Genomic DNA, 17,944 nt, shown 5'->3' on the forward strand with positions numbered 1-17,944 from the left:
GTCCGGGTTTCTTGCAAAAAGAAGTTCCCCTGTGACCGCAGACCTCTCCCTGCGGACACAGTCCAAGAAGAAGACGTGGACCACATGCGATGACCCGTTCCTGCACCACATCGAGGCCCATGGGCTAACTCTAAGTTAGTTATAGGAAGCAAGAGAGGCTGTTAGGTTTAGGTTTAGATTAGGTTAGTTAGGTTAAGTTAGATTAAGTTATATACGATGGCATATCTTAAGTTACATAGAATGTTAGACACTCTAACGATGTTAGATTTAAGAACCCTTAGATAAGTAGCAGTAGGAAGTTTGTAAACTTAGCTGATAATAAATATGTTCAAATAGTAGCATATTACATCGTAGGCTGATTGAGTTCATTATTATTACCTACGTTTTTTAGTCAAACTACTTTGTGATTTCCAGATTTTTATTACTCATGTTTGTTATCTGTTTACTACCGACTTTACTATTTTCTCATATTTCATACTTTCTTCAGATTTAGGCCACTTCGAAGACTTCATCAATCGAGCTTAACCTCATACATCAGATATTCTGAAGAAAAATACAAAAGTTGTTAAAGCCATATAGCAATCATAGCATTCTCAAGCTCTCGTTCAAGCATTTAGTAATTTAGATGTCTTTCAAAAATTATGAACATGGAATTCTTCACGTACTACTATACTGGTGTGGCGTGCTGTTTCTCTTCTGCACGGATTTTCCTGTCGGTTGTTTTTCCCTCATTTAAAACGAAAACATATATCCAAGCAAATAAACTTTAATGCGGAAAGTTTCTCTGCAATCTGAGTGGAGCTTGAACCGCCACGTATTGCGGTTATTTAAACTTAGTCAATTCACCACCATTAGTTACGGGCAGCTTGAAACATTTCCGCTGATATGCAGATTGGCTTTTGTTGCAAGTTCTTTCATACATTTCGTTTTCTGGATTATTCAGTAGGAATAATAAGACTTTTGTGTAGGATGGTTTTGATTTTCGCTTGAAATAAGTTGAACTTCTTGCATTGGTGTTTAATATTTCATTGTGAATTGAATTTTTAGCAATCCTCCAACTTTGTACCATGTTAATAGATTAAAAAAACGCAGGTTTTGACGTTTTTTACTTACTTTATTTATTTTTTATTTATTTTACGTGAAGAAAATTGCCATTCTACTAATGGCATTAATGGAGCTTTCGCACCTTTAAACCCAGTGAGACACAACTTAGTGGCTCATAAATTGAAGCATAATAGAACCAACCGTAACTGCTCAAACTTTTGTATGAACAAGAACAAAGAGCAAATATTTTGTAACTATACTTGTACATTATTACTGAAAGTTCAGTTTTCTTACGAATTGACATTTATATTAAGTTAAATATTCAGCGCATGTCGCCGTAGTCGACGTGAAAAGATGGTACGCCTTGAAAGTCAGATATTTATTCTTTGCTTTCGGAACTCAGCTAACAAATTAACATTTCAGACATTATTGTATATGAATTTTTCCCCTACGAACACACTGCTGTATTCATATTTATTTTGTTCTATGGAGTGACACAGAGTACATTCGACAGAACTAAAACAACTTTTTCCCGTCATCGTGCGAAACTAATTATTTACAATACAAGCCGCCGTTTCCATTTGTTCGTATTGAAATAGAAAATAAGGTCACGTTCAGTGTGTATGTGACACTAATAGCGTCACAAAATGATAAAGCCCGTGGACTTCTAGGCCGCACTATTCATATGGAACGAAATCAATACTACTAACATAATTGTCATATTTGAAAACACACATGGAATTGAGACTATTAATTTCTATACCTCCATCATGCGGACACACTAATGAGGTCCGCAACTCGGTTTATGACGCCGTCTTCATTCGAAGGTTGGAAAACCCAGTGGTTTCCAGATCCATCCAACTAGTGCTCGTTGGGCAAAGAAACATCGCGGGATCTTTGTTACCCTGCAGCTGCTCCCAACTTCACCCACGGTTCAGTAACTCACTCTTAATCACCTTGGTCCTTCGAAAGACGCAAATTCCGCAACGAAACACTACAATTTGGTCCTGCGAGCTGAACCATTTAGGTAGACCCTACAGTACTACCAAATATTATAGCCTATAGATATAGTCTATATAGTATATACTTATATAAGACTAGAGTATAGACTATATAGACTACAGTCTATAGTATTTGGTACTACTAATTAGTGTTGCGCAACAGCATGAAATTTCCGCTGCAATTTCCGCTGAAGTAATAAATCTCCATTAAAACCGATGCTTAAAGTTGAAATCCTACCAGAAATACTCACATGCTGGAAAAAACAGTGTAGCATCATAGCAGCATCAGTCAAAGAAAGCAGTATATCGAAGGGAACAAGGAAGTTGTAATTTTTTGTTACATGGGGAAGAAAATCATAAAAATGTAGCTAATTTCCAATAACACCGAGGTAAAAGATAAAATAAAGGAAAATGTAAAAACAACACTGAAATGAGTAAATTGTGTCAGTTAAGTGCTAGAACAAATATTTCTACTGCTACTAGGACATCAGATTTATTGAAAATGCCTCGACAATTTATTTTCGAATGAAGAGATGTGCGATATGCGGTTTGTGTTGATGCGCTAGAAATTTTTAAATGCTGGAGAAAACTTGAGAGGAAACATTAGATTTTGCCAGCAAAAAATATATTTTTAAAACCCAAGAAATGTCTCATGTTTTCAACGATCATTTTATGTTTATTTTGACCCTGTACGTCGGAATCTGTTAGCTTTCGGATAAGACAAATTTGCATGAACACAATTTTTTTCCTAAACAATATGACAGTGAAGTTTGGCACATTAGCTCAGGGCCACCCTGTGTAGATATTGTAAGTATACAGAAAACATAGATTTTAAAATTTGTGAATTTTTTTCAACTGCGTCGCTGTGATGTCGGTGTGTTAAACAAAATGGTCATCATATCATTTTTAGCTTCCTTATGGAAAAGTAAATTATTTTAATGAATGAAAGTGTTCGAAAAGTGCATTTTCCCAAAAAACATCATCAGACATTATTGTTAGTTAAGGGATTATCTGTGAGAATATACAGGGTGAATGTAAGCACATGATCAAAAGGGCACAGATACAATTTATCTTAGTAAAAGTTAGATCAGATTGTCTTCTTTTGCTCCAAATAAAATCGCAGTACCCTTTTGATCGAGTGCTTACGGGACACCCTGTATATTCTTAACCTCGAACGCGAGGGCGCATAAACTAAAAAATGAATGAAAATATATATTTTGGCATAAATTCAGTCAATAAAATCCCTTTTTTTTAATATTTTCCGCACATCGATTACTATTGTATATTGTGCTCTGTTCGTGTTAGTAGTGTTAGTGTTGTACTATAGATCTCACTACCCATTTAAAGGAAATTTAAAAATCTAAATTCTTCTGCAAAAATGTATATGATAAAATATATTGGTGAATTTTAAAAAATAGCAATGTCCCAAGACCTGCTTTTTTAATTTCAGATGTCCTAATATGGGTCAGCCTTGGATGCTCTTACGTGCAGCTGCAATATTACTGGTTACAAGACAAACTCTGGCCCTGTCCGACATGTAAGTCAATTAAGTCTTGATTTAGAACACGTCGAAATTGAAAACTTTCTAATTCGATCATTTAGAAGCCAATAAATTGAATCGGCTGAATGACACATGTTGATGTGGCTGTTTTACGAATTTCTATGCTTCTAATTAACTATTTTCTGTTTTTTTCTTCAGTTTTGAAGAGGGAAAATCCGACAAGGAGATCCTAGATAATCTCTTAAGAGCCACCCGGTATGACAAAAGGCTACTGCCGCCAGTAAGAGGTACGTTTCATTATGTATAATATTTTTGTCTTTATTTACTTTTGAAAATAACGGTAAATTCGACAGAACTTGTTCTCACCAATCCGCCATTCTAGAAAAAACATCCCTTCCAAATGTCTGTTAATGGAAATAACATCAATAAATTCAAATTGGTATTTATATAAAAAAATTATTAATGTTAAGCTACTTCCTTTGCGTTGCTGCTTGTATGCATTTATTGAACTGTAATGTTAGTTAATTAGTCATCAATTGGACACAACCTGTCGAGCTTAATTATGTTAGAGCTTCATTTCACTCGCCTTTGTAGTCAAAGCTTAATATTATAGAACGGTAAGTTTATTAATAGCGGCGAGGGCTAAGTCCTGCCCTTACCAAAGCATTGCTGTTGCAGATGCGGACTTCTGCTGTGGCCTGCGATCGCCAGAAGATGCGAATAATGATGACCGAAACATCCGACTAAGCGGAAAACAGCGGGGTCCGTTATTTATTTATTTATTTATGTTTCTAGTAATATCAGCTAGATTATTCTTCCTAGAGCAGATTGCACCGCAGTTAAAAGCTTGCATTTATTTTAACATCTATCTTCCGTAACAACTTTTTTTTACAAAGAAGACTTTCAAACCTTCTCTGACCCCAGTGACACCTACATTAAAATAAATTCTTCGTCCCAAAACACGTTATAATTTATTTAATTATTTTTATGGTTTGTTGAGAGATTAGTTAAAGTCTATTTGCTGACCTGTTTAGTTAAATGCATCATTGCACCAACATATAAAATACTATAATGAAATGTTTGCATAATCTGAATGTAGTTTAGCTTCCAAGAAATGGGCATGAGTCATTATTGTTTACCTTAGTAATGAGAAAATTCTTATGGAATTCTTATAAACCACTTATCATATTTAGATTTATACAGGGCGATTCAAAATTGGCGCCATTTCTGTGCGGGTGTTGTCTGGGGTTTCTTAGGGAGAACAGGAAAAATAATAAAATAAATGAATTCTTATAAAAAACTTAGATATTTGCAAAAAAAAACTAGATAACAAAGTTGGTAGCAATGTTTTTCAACGTAATTTACCTCATTAACATTGCCACACGTAAATACCTGTTGCTTCTTAAACATCAAATGCTCAAGTGGCCATAGATAAACGCAGAAAGTGAGGTTAAGATGCCAATTAAATAGGTTAAAGTTAGGGTCGACGAGGAGAAAATTTAACGGATTTCAACACTATCTCCTATAAAAGGCTATGGATCAATGAGGTGTTCCAACTTCTGCCCGTTTTACCCCAAACAGGTTTTGGCCCATATTGGCCACCTTATGGCCGCTTTGATTTTCATCAAAAAATTGTAAAAGAGTATCTACTTCTTTATTTGAAAGGTTTGCATAATTTGAAGGAAAGATACAAATTTTCCTTTTCGAATTCTTAAATATTCAAATAAGCTTCCAATCAAACATGAGACCATTTCAAAATAATACTTATTAACATACTAGAAGTTATATTTTTAACTTTTTTGTCAAATTTTTCTCGTACTCTCCAAGTGAGTCCATATAACCCTTTGAAAGGAATGACGCCAATTTTGAATCACCCTGTATACTAAGTGTTACATGTGAAATAAAAATAAAAAATTTTGAGGTCCTAGTTTGGAAGGAATTTATAATCGTATTAATACGAGTAGTAATTCGAAAGTTGGTAACATCATCAATTTTATACGAGTAGAAAATTCTAAAAATGTCATTCACTCACCGGTGCAAAAAGTAGAAATAATTCAGTTCCTACCTCTTTTCAGCTTTGTCTTAGAATCTTGTTTCTAATGCTATCCAAACACGGATGTTTTCAGTTCTCAAAAGATGATTGTATGCTTGTTACATTTGATTTATGTCCACAAGTCACATTTGATTTATGTGCATTTAAATGCTGGATAAAATTCCAAAATGTACTTTCGTGAGCATTTCTATTTGGTTGCTCATATTTTCAATGTTTATTGATTTTGATTTATTGCAATTTTTTTACTCATATTTTTTGCGGTTTTTAATATTTCTCGACTAACGTTGAATCTACTACCACCAATAGCTTCGATTAGACAAAGAATATTGTACTTTTCGTCTACTCATTTATCACCCGATCCTTGTTTTGTAGATCTGTCAGCAGGTTGGTCTGATAACAATGGATTTATTACTAATATACATAATTGTCGTTGATTGATCCTGTTATAAGACTGTAAAAATCGACAGTTTTTTAAGTATTAAAAACTTTTTGTATGAGAGACGCATGTTATTACTTTTCTAGTTTCATATATTGACCTGTTCAAGTTCCAAGCTGATAGCGGTTTAATTTTTTGCAAACCCGCAGCTTTATTAAAGCCTCTAAATCTGCTAGCAAACCTTCCAAAATCTTCATTTAATAGAAATCCGCAATCCAGAATGATAAAATTAATGAAACTAGATTATGAACCGGTACAACTGAAATAGTTCTAAGAAAACTTAAAAATTAAAAAATCGCTTTGATTTCTCACAGCTAAATGGAGCGTGTGCTGCTGTTTGTTTTCCGTCATTAACCAGTTATAAATCACCGTGTTCCAATTTAAAAACGCTTTTAGGGTTTTTTTGCGTCATGTCTTAAAAACCCATTGATGGACTGAAAATCCCATTAAATTTCTGGAATACCTGTTGGATCGATTTGCTCTACCTTTTAGAAATTTTGTATTTGAAAAACAAAAAAATATCTCTAATGTTCAACAATATTTGCTTACATAAATAAAGCGGTGGATAATTACGCAACTAAAAGCAAATAACTGATTTGACAAACTTCTATTTATGAATCGATCTACTGTTTTACTGCCATTTTCAATTTGCTAATTTGTCAACTATTAATGCAAAGACTAAGCAAAGCATTGCAGCGTTTTTTATTTTTTATTTTTTTAGATTTCTAGAAATGTTATAGATTTCTATAAATTTTTGGTATATCAAATTGTGATTCCAAAACAAAATATATATACAGGCTGGTTTTTTTATCTTGAGACAGTTAAATATTTCGGAAACGAGTAATGTCTAGGAAAAAATGTTTCAAATAAGAACTTAATATTTGGGAAGGGAAAGTTTATTCGTGCCAGTGCTGCTTGTATTTTCTTTAATTCCGAGTATTCGTCCCCTTGCTTTATCCGGAAATACCGTCATACATATAAATATGTATGACAGCAACAGCGTTGAATATTGGATAGGTAGGAACAGTTGAAGTTTGTGTCCCAAGCCTTCATGCCAGACCCTGTCGAAGGCCTGGGCAACGTCCAAGAATATTGTAGAACACACTTTTTTTATGTTTTCTCGATAACAATCGTCATTCGATGAACCTGGTCAATTGTGGAGTGCTGACTCCAGAACCAAAATTGATGTGGCGGAATGAGGTTTTCTCTTTCTATAATTGGTGTTATTCGCTTTAAAAGAAGGTTTTCATAAAGTTTAGACACAGTCGGTAAAAGTGATATGGGCCTATACGATGATGCTTTGTGGAGTGCTTGCTACACTTAGGTACCATGATAACTTCAGCAACCTTCCACAATTGAGGAACATATTTTAGTCCAAGTGATGGGTTGATCAGGTTTGTAAGTTTCACTAGACCTTTCCTCGGAAGTTCCTTGAGGATCAGGATTAAGTCAAATCCCGGAGCCTTCTTTGGATTTATGTTTTCTTTGATTTCTATTTTTACCTCCGCTACTGTGGTTAATGGAATCTCTTCACTTTCCTGGTTATCTATAGTGGGTAGAGCCGCAGTACTGTCTATTGGATTTGGTTGAGAGATTTTATCAAGGTGTTGGGCAAATCTAAATGCTTTCTGCTGATTATTTCTGGTCCGGCTGCCGTCCATGTTTCTGTTTGGGGGCATGGGAATTTTTATATTTTTTATTGTTTTCGATAGTGAATAATCAGTACTGGCATCATTTGTTAGTTTCTTCAAATATTCGCTAATGGTGTCATTCTTAAGCTGCTTAATTTCTTCTTTTAATTGAGCGGTGAGATTATTTTTCCTTTTTTTTATTAGTAGTTTTATTTTGCGAGGATCTGGTGTGTTGCCATTTTTTCTTGAAAAATATGAGTTTCAAAATTGACGTTTTCAGTCAACTGCGATCTTGTCTTGAAAAAATCATGTCGTCAAATCAAAACGAGAAGTTGAAATTTCTATCATCTTTAGCCGATACGTAACTGTAAAGACGGTGAAAGTTTCGTAAAAATCTTAGATAATCTGGCTATTTGTTAGCTTGATACAGTTGAGTCTCAAAATTGATGTTTTAGTCAACTGTGCCTCGCCCTAAAAAATAGTATCTTCCAAGGGAAAACAAGAAGCACCATGAAATTTTCACCATCTTGAGAAGACACTTTTTTCTAAAGGTGCGTTGAGTGTCATAAAAATTGCTGAGAATCGTGCGTTTTTTCAGCTTGATATAGGTAAGGCTAGTGTGAGGTGAGTCACAAAATTTAAGTTTTCAGTCAACTACACTCTTATTTAAAAAATCACATTTTTCAAATTAAAGCATGCAGCAATTTGAAATATTCATCATTTTTAGAATCCAATTGCATCTAAACATGTTAGGAGTTTAAAAATTATGTATGATATTCAAAAAGTTCTACAATTGAGCAGGAGTTCAATTAGTTTTGAAAATATGCCCTGGGCCTCCTGGAATAAGAAATAAGGCTGATATAAGGAATAAACAACATATAGACACATTCAACTTATTTATTAATTAACACTGGTATTATACTTGAGCTTTCAAACCACATTTCCCCTTTCCAGATTGTGCACACTTCCAAAACATTAGCATGGCTCTTATCTTGACAACGCAGCTTCCTCTCTACATATGTTTAAAAATCGGAGTGGAATAAAACCGAGTTATTATGAAAACAAATCCACCCAATTTATCAGGCAACTTTAATGAATGGCTTACGTATTAATGTGTGTGGATAGGAAGCCAAGTTTTACGTGATTGGCTCACTTTGTTATGTGATGTTAATATTGTCTCTATTTTATTTATTACTATGCTGCCTGTTGTACAGTGTAATAGAACAACAGTATTGTTGGGAACATTTCTACACGCAATTATGAAATAACCTGAAGTGAATTGAAAAAAATTATAATTATTTGAATTTGGATGAACTGAAAACCTTATGAAACCTTATTTGAATCTTTCCATGCGCCTGAAGACTGCTCTCGGGCTCAATAGGTTATTTTGTACGTTCCCTTGCACATTTTGTATGCACATTGTTTTCGGTCTTGGTTTCCTATTATGGTTCTATTAGATTTTTTGTTTGCAGTTGTTGCACTTATCATAAAAAGACAGCTGTTAAATATTCTCGTATTTGATTTAACCATTTGGGATTTTCATAGAGAGATCTTCATTTGGGCTTATTGCTATAGGTAGTACTTAAACTCCCTGCAGTGTCGATAAATTGTGATCCCTCACACAGTATGGCACATATTTTGCAGGTAAATTATGTAACTCAAAAATTGGAAAGGCGCCTAGTTGCATAATAGAATATGGCTGATAAATATTCAATCTTTTAGGAAGGTCGAAGTTTTCAGGAACTATTTGCTACATTTTAAAGAGATATTGACTTTCCAAAGCCAACAAGTGGACTTGAAAAGCACTTTTTAAAATTAATTAAATGAGAAACATAATTAGGGTACATAATGGTTTAAATATCCAATGAAGTTCTATCTAATTGATCTGCTTGGTAATAAACCTCCAGAACTTCTAAATCTCACGCACATAGTTTGCGGGTTGACTTGAAATCACTTGTGTATAAAATCCGTTTCGACAAACTTGCAGAAATTATTATTTACAAATGTCGATCTGTCTATAGGGAGGCGTTCGAAAACCCGCAAGTGGCTTATTGGTCTTTTAAAGTCATCCGAATCTAGAGTGGGGAGAGTTTAATTTAAAAGTAATGAACTTTCACAACAGGAATCAATTGATCCCTAAACTTCAGGGTTTAAAAAAAGTCTACTAAAGGCCAACCATCATTATAAATTTGTTGCCATTTTAATATTCTCTATAGATTGTCATGTTTTATTCAAGTATTTATAGCAAGAAAGAAGCAATGTTTCCATTTTTATTAAAATTCAGTGGAAGAGGATTTGTTTGGAATTTAAATTGCATTTTGCTCACAAAACACTTTAAACGTATTTTTGTCGTTTACTTCCTTCGCTCTCTAAAGTGTTTCATAGAGATGTTTCCATTTGCACAAATGGGATGAATTCATTCTTTAAAGCCTAAGAATAGCGGTCTAATTGTTGCAGTAGATGCTGGCAAGTGTACATTATCCAGGAAAGTTAACGGTCTCGAATTTAAAAATATGTAAAACCCCTTAAATGCTTTTTTACCTGTATGAAAGGGTACATCGGTCTCAGATTTGTCCAATCTTACAATGTCAACATCTTAGCGGTGTTGGCTCACCCCTTCCTATTTCGTGCTTAAAAAATGTATTTTAAAAATTTTTCAAAAATGGAAAATACATTCCATGAAAATATATAAAATTGGAATGTTTATTGAAAATGTCTGCCAGTCTCCTCCATGCAATAATACAGCAGTTAGTCAAAATGCCCTTTAAAAAATAATCAGGAGAAAGTAAATCTGGCGATCTTGTAGGCCATTCAGACAAAATCTTACACATGAAATATGTTCCCTGAAGGGAAATGCATAGGCCTCTAAACGATGTGTTTTATTTGTTTTGTCTTTGCTTGTATAAGTCTTAGAGCCAATACCGGACTTTTAGTCATAAATAGACAATTTAAATAGACGTATTTAACTGTTTAAATAAACAATATTGTATACAATTGATTCCGGCAAGTGTTTAAACGTTTTTCCTTTTCAGGCTAGATCTTAGTTATTGTTTAGTGATGAACCGAATCATGTTTCAGTGAAAACGTCAGGAAGGTTATTCAATACGTCGACATTTTCTTCATACAAACGGTTACATTACATCAAAACATTTTCTTATTATAATAATTATTTCATGTTCCTTTGATAAAATTATTCTATTTATATGCAGAAATGATAGTTTATTGCAATATTGACAAATTTGACCAAGAAATGGGACGTGAATCGTAAAGAATACAAGAAGAGATTTCCAAATGGCACAGTGTTTATTCAGCAATCATTCTCCAACATTGTGCGCCGTCTTAAAGAAACAATTTAGAAATATATTGGTTGTGCTCGTGGACTCGACTCACTCGTAAACCGTAAAAGTTAAAGAGCAAATCTCAGACAGCGTTAGAAGCGTTTGTTTTGTTGGAAATTTTCAAAATTTCTCTGTACGTTGTATTTACCAGAAAACCGAAGCACAGCAATTAGAAATTGTGTATTTGATCAACTTATTTGTCACAAAAATCCGAATATAAGGATACTAGCCCAAAATAATAAAGATTTAATCATCTCCTCATTCTTTTCTACTTATATACAGGGTGGTTTTTAGTGCGAAAGAGTCCATTATTTCCGTTGGGGTTGAACTTTCGAGTTTCATATAAAAGTTGTTGACGCACAAAGTGCGCACATTTTAAAATTATTTTATATGATATAGTTTGTCTCAGAAAAGCAAGAATCGGAACAAGCTGTTTTAACGACTCCAAGCAGCCAAGCGCGGCAATACGGGCGGGAGCAAAATTAGGTGCACTTTTAATGTTTTACAAGGGCACTCAGACGTCAAAATTATTATCCAAACATATAAAAATGTCCAGGAGATTTCACCGGTAAAATGGAAAACATTACTTAAAAAATACTCAGATAATTTATGCGCATTCATTGATCAGATATGCAAATATTCAAGAAATTTTACAAGATAAAAAAATAGATAGGAAAAATACAACAAAATACTAACAAAGGATTTTTTTCTTAAATAGCAACCAACGTATGAGAGTGATTTTACAATATGTGATGACGTACAAACAGAAACTATAATACATAGATGCGAATTTTAAAAAAAATGTAATGCTGTATTTTCAGTTGGACATTTTGAACCTCGACGATTAATTAATTCAGCATAAAATTTCATCGATTAGAAACTTTAGGAAGAAATAATTGAGACCAATAATCCAATTTTTTTATAGTTAATATATATTTTCATTTCTCCTTTTCAGGTTCTCTTACCGTCAATGTCAGTGTTCTTTTGCTCAGTCTAGCTTCTCCGGATGAGTCTAGCTTGGTAAGTACATATAAAAATAACATATCTAAGTCAAGATAATTTGGGTAAAATTAGGCAATATTAATTGCGGATTTTTTGTAGCTTTCTCAGTTTAAATCTTAATGTATTTTCTTACAATTTTCAGAAATATGAGGTAGAATTTCTCCTACAGCAGCAGTGGTACGATCCGCGGCTGCGATATTCGAACCAAAGCGAATACAATTACTTAAATGCAATTCACCATCACGACGATATCTGGCTACCAGATACCTACTTCATAATGCATGGAGACTTCAAAGATCCTCTAATTCCGGTGCATTTTAGCTTAAGGATATATCGAAATGGAAGCGTCAATTACCTAATGAGGCAAGTCACTCAATTTATAGCACTTACTGGTGAATAAGAGGTTCTGAAAGCAATGTCAAAACTCTTAAAATAATAAAGTTACTCGCTGAGACAATTTTGAACTAAAGACCCCTAACTTAAGTGTTTAAAAATTAATTGGTATCAACAACTCAATCGATATTTAGACCTAGAATGTTAAACTTCTTGGCTCGTGCTTTAAATCAATCTGTTCACATTCTGTAGTTGTTAGTATTAAAAAATGAAGGTGATAGTATTTTTAGACCCAACAATGATTCTATCTGCCAACGTTTACTTTTTAAACATTTTTTAAATACCATTATATAATGTAGGTACAAGTCTCCTGTGTCTACAAGTGCTAAAAGAAGGAAATGCACAAAATGGTATTATGTACGTTAAAAATTAATTCCAAAATTTATTAGTGATATGCAGTTCCTGTGCAAAAACACATCAGTATCAACACCTAACGAATTGCATCTTTACGCTTCAACAAGAAAATAGTGAAAGATAACATCTAATCTAATATTACTGAACGACCGTATATTAATGCCTAAGAAGAGAAAGATTATGCGGAAAAATGCAGAAGCGAATAATAACCACAGCAATTTAAAGAACGCGGCACGGGCACAGTGATTATTGGGTGTGATTTTATATATGGATTTTCTAAAACCACTTTATTATTTTAAGCGAACGAAAAATACGCGAATAACTTTCTTTTCTGTTACCTCTTTGAACAGTGATTAATTTAGTGTTTCCTTAATGACTAAAATTAAATCAATAGAGCATTTTAGTTATCATACTCTCTTAAATTATGGAATTAATTATTGACTGCATTATTAATCAATATCTTATCACCGTCTGTTGCAAAATGACCATCGTTTGCGTGAACACTTTCACATGTATTTTCGGACGATTATGAACCAGATAAATCAATTTCAGGGCTTGTATTAAGTACCTAATTTTTTGCAACATCGACCCTTATTGTTAGAGTGTTCACCACGCAATTTCTTAATTAACTGGAAAATTGGCCTTTGTTTCTTCGGCATAGTACAGCTAATTTTAACACAAATTAATTTCCAAGCATGCTCTGACCTAATAAAATTATTAATTAATTTCGTTTCCAGGAGACACTTAATACTCTCCTGTCAGGGAAGCTTAAACATATTTCCATTTGATGACCCAAAGTGTACGTTTTCAATGGAAAGCAGTAAGTACCAGATTTAACGATTTTATTTTACTTTTAAACTTACAAGTCACTTACATATACTATTATGCTGTTGCATCGATGTGATATCTATATTGGTCACTTAAAAGTTTTGCAGATAAACTTAAGATTAAATCTTTTAAATCTTAAATCTTTTAATAAACAATATATGTCATCCAAAAGCAAGTAATTCGATAATAAATAAGGACATGTTCAAAAAAACGTTCACAATGTGTTTTTTAATGGCGCATTTTTTCAATCAATACTAATACTTTATACAGGGTGTCCCATGTGACAACGGTCATTGTCAACTTTCTTATTTGAAGTGAAACAAAAAGAGAATATTATTAGATTTGGAAAATAATTAGACTTCAGAATTTCAACTTTGTGTCCATTTATTATTTATTAATTTAATCATCAACTTTCTAATGTTTTTTGTTATATTTCTATCTTCTTACATCATCAAACGATGAAATCGACTTAAAATGAATGTTTGAAATGTATACTGTGGTTATAAACCATTTACTAACTACGAAGCAATTAAGCGACAGTATAATTTATTACTTATTAGTTTTGTAACCATTTTGAGTCCTAGGCCCGATTTATGTCAGATATCCTTCGGAAAGAATGACCAAAAATAAACTTTTGAATTGGTAAACTATTTTATAGGTACAATAAGAATGAATGAAATGAATTGAAATTTTTTTTAAATGTTCAGTTTCAAACTAAACAGAGTTATAATTTTAATACTGATATTTTATGAAGATATTAATTACCGTTTGTATGTAGTATCCTACGAGATCACATCGATAAACTACGTGTGGAAAAATGACGAAGATGTTCTTAGGAAGTCGCCAAGTCTAACGACGTTGAACGCTTATCTAATCAACAATCAGACTCTTATATGCCCTATTCAGTCGAGTTGGAGGGGTAAGTAAGACTTTTATTTTATTATACGCTTCGGAACAGTAGTGTAACTTCGTAAAAAGAAATAATGTCGCCGACTGCAATCCATTGCGCCTGGAAAATAACATAGAAAACATCAAAGGTTGCTTTTGATGCACTTTTCTCTCTTTATATCTATCGAAACGGAACCACCTACAAACACGGAACATATATATTCTTCTGAGTACCTAGTAATTGATACTCGAAAACACCTTATGGGAATATAGTGGCTCCATTCCCGCCAACGCTATAAAGGGATTTAAAACGCTAAAATATATTATATTATATCTTGATCTTTATTTCGCTTCTCGTTATAATGATAACCACATTAACTAACTTTAATTCTTAATAAGTAATGTGTCTTATGTGCCTAATGTGTCCCTCTCGAATATAAAATTCACGTATCCGATGAATTTTCGCATACAAATTTATACATTGTTGTTACCTGTTTCGTATTTGATGGGCCACCGCGTATACTAACTCTATGGGAACTTTAAATTTAAGTTTGTAATTTTATTGTTTTACTTGACCAAGGTCTGCTTGCAAACAAGGGAACTGAATTAGCAGTTTAAAGTTATACTTATAAAATGTACTTTTTTCACTTTTCGTAAGAAATTTGAATGTTTGTCTACTACTTACTTGAGAAATAAATAATACTATAGCACCTGCAATTAAATATGCTCAGCATTCGGAAAGAAAACTGGAATAGCATAATGTTCAAGCAATATTTTCTTATGCTTTATAAATGAAATTCCACTCGGTTGTTAAAATTAAGTTGTGTTGAGTTACCATTTTATAAGTGAAATGATCATAAGTTCAAAGTCTTCAAAATTCAAAATCACTAATTCAACGAAACGTTTTATTGTTATCTATGTCCTACATTTAATTTTCACCTCATTTTTTCTGAGTTCAGGCCATATCGTCCAGACCCTCCGTTGCTAATTCCAAGAAGGTTAGAAGTAGAAAAAATTCTCATTTCATTCTACTGCAAAACATCTTCTTAAATATGTATTCCCTTTGCCTCATTTTTCGGCTGAATTTTACGCAAATCATCCCTTACTAAAATAATTTGTCAGAAATGAACCGATCCTTCCGCATCTTAAAAACGTAAGCTGAATACAAAACCCAATGATAAATGGAGGATTTCGTTTCGGAGACTGACAATGTTTAACTTAGCGGAAAAGTTGTGCTTCTCGGTTTCTTAATCATAGCTTCTATCAGTTGTAAAGCTAAATTTTTCCTGCAACCTAGTTTCGCATGTTCTTAATTATAGAACTAACTTTTTTGCCGCATGAAAATATTTCAATGTTAATTTTTAAGTGGATTAGTAAAACATTAGTGGTGGTTCAGTTTAGTTAGAGTTTGTAATGTCTATTAAAGTTATAAAAACTTCGAAATGTTTTAAAGATTGTTTATCGTTTCGTGTTCTGATATGAGGAACATTTTATTGTTTTTTTTTTGTGTTTGGGGAGCAATTGCCTAAGCTAATAAATTAATGAAAATTAGTATAACGCCGGTAAACTGTATACGTCGTAATGGAATGAAAGCGAAAATCGTTTAAAAACCTTAAAAACTATTTTCACGACTGAAGAGGTCACAATAACTCACTATGTCCCAAAGTTAAATAGTTTTGCAAATATAGAGTAATCGAGGATAGTTTTTGTTATACATTTAAACAGTGGATTCCAACTTCTAATCAATATTACGTATTTCATTTCCGTTATTATTATGTTTTCTACTATTGAGAAAATAGAATTATATTATTTCTCGTTCAGTTTTCCATACAAACCTCATACTCTTCGTTAATTTTAGTATCGTATTTATATTTGAGTATTTAATGTACAAGATAAATAGTTTCTAAAAGATTTGCTTGCAACATTTTGGCAAAAACGGAAAAATTTCAACTTCCACCTATTAGTAAGACTGTTTCAACTTTCGGTTGAGGTTTTCACGCTGAAACTTTTCAATATTAAAGAATCATAATTAATATTTTTATGCAATTTGTCTATGAAATCTTTAAGCCGAAATGTAAATCATTATTCTACTTTAAATTGGTCTTTAATTAAGTAATTGAAAAAAGTGTATATGAAGATAAGCAATATTGAAATGATCAAAGCAGCATTAATTATGCCTTAGAGTAGCAAATATGTTTGTTCCAATATGAGGATACAGTTGATTTAAGCAAAATTAAATATAGATACATATAGACTCGCAAAACCATCAGAACTAACCAAATCTCGGATTAAAATGTATTTTAAGTTTACGGAAGCAGAATTTAATTTTTTTCCAAAGTTACGATAACTTTGGTTAAACGTCACTTACTCACACTGAAATAAAACTCATACTCAAATAAGTAGTAATAATTTCGCAAGCGTATCATAGTATCGAGAGTGGACATTTCCGGCTTCTTTCAAAGGCAAATGTCTGGTGTATAATAGTAATAACCTTAGGCAAAAGTAAGTAAAAAGTAATATTTTTTGCGATGCATTCATTTTTTCGATATCAGCGTAGAGCGCTTTTCTTAATACGTTCCCTTTCCTTAAAACTACAAATGTTTCATATTATCTTACATAATTCAATTTGATTATACTGTCATGTAAGGGGATTTTTTTCATTTTATATCTTCTTTTGTTGTTCTACCCAATTTCATTTAACTTTCATTACAAATCTTGACTTAAAGCAGTGCCATGCAGCTAACATACATTTTGCTATTGAAACGGTATGAAAATGAGGCTTAGTAACAAAGACTTCTTATTTACGGTGTCTAATCTATGCGTACGGTTATGATAAATGTCGCAAATTTCAGATGAAATACATTTTTAAATATTACATTTTTTTTCTTCCTGTGGATTTTTTACAACCAATTATTGTACAATACTCTGTGTCCTTGTCAATCTGATGTCTTTTATTTTTGTTAGTTCATGCGCGGGGTGATTCCCAACTATGGGCTCAAACTGATAAGGATTGTTCGGTGCAGCAATAGACAACATTTGAGTATAATAACTATAAACCAGAGTTTTCTCCAATAACAGCAACATATTTTAATAAAAATAAACGAGTATATTCATTTGAACACAAAACCACTAGCACCCGATTCTACGGTCATAATTCTGAAAATCTTTAAACAAATTTAAAAGACATAGAAAACAATAAATGATTTAAACAAGCTGTGGTCTCTGACATCATGACCGTATGGTCTACAGAAGATAAGGCAGCAACAACAACAAGACCAATTGTGAGCACCATGTATTTTCTGGTACGAGTTTCTATAATCAAATGCCTTCTATTGTTGATCTGAACAATCCTTAGCACTTTCATCCCAATAAAAGATACAATTCTGAATCACCAGGTATTTTGGGTGAATTTGTCACAGAATAGATATTCTATGACCTAAGTTTTCAAAAGAAAATGTTGTCTAATGCTTTGTCA

General features: G+C 32.8%; 1 protein-coding gene across 8 annotated transcripts in view; it reads left to right on the forward strand.

Annotated features, from left to right (window-relative positions):
- Positions 1-17,944, forward strand: part of LOC109533985 (glycine receptor subunit alpha-4) — an 84,997-nt gene that overhangs the window by 45,383 nt on the left and 21,670 nt on the right. For 5 of the 8 annotated variants that reach the window (XM_048670223.1, XM_048670226.1, XM_048670225.1 and 2 more), the window contains exons 3-9: positions 3,496-3,582; positions 3,745-3,833; positions 4,225-4,308; positions 11,960-12,024; positions 12,149-12,369; positions 13,491-13,573; positions 14,360-14,500. In XM_048670223.1, coding sequence (XP_048526180.1) covers positions 3,506-3,582; positions 3,745-3,833; positions 4,225-4,308; positions 11,960-12,024; positions 12,149-12,369; positions 13,491-13,573; positions 14,360-14,500 — 760 coding nt within the window. In that variant the 5' untranslated portion in view covers positions 3,496-3,505. The remainder of the gene's footprint in view (positions 1-3,495; positions 3,583-3,744; positions 3,834-4,224; positions 4,309-11,959; positions 12,025-12,148; positions 12,370-13,490; positions 13,574-14,359; positions 14,501-17,944) is intronic. The other 3 variants (XM_048670227.1, XM_048670229.1, XM_048670230.1) reach the window with 1 other exon arrangement.

This window comes from Dendroctonus ponderosae, unplaced genomic scaffold (assembly GCF_020466585.1).
Source record: "Dendroctonus ponderosae isolate FM_Combo_2020 unplaced genomic scaffold, Dpon_F_20191213v2 Dpon_F_20191213_1, whole genome shotgun sequence".
NCBI classification, from domain to species: Eukaryota; Metazoa; Arthropoda; class Insecta; order Coleoptera; family Curculionidae; genus Dendroctonus; species Dendroctonus ponderosae.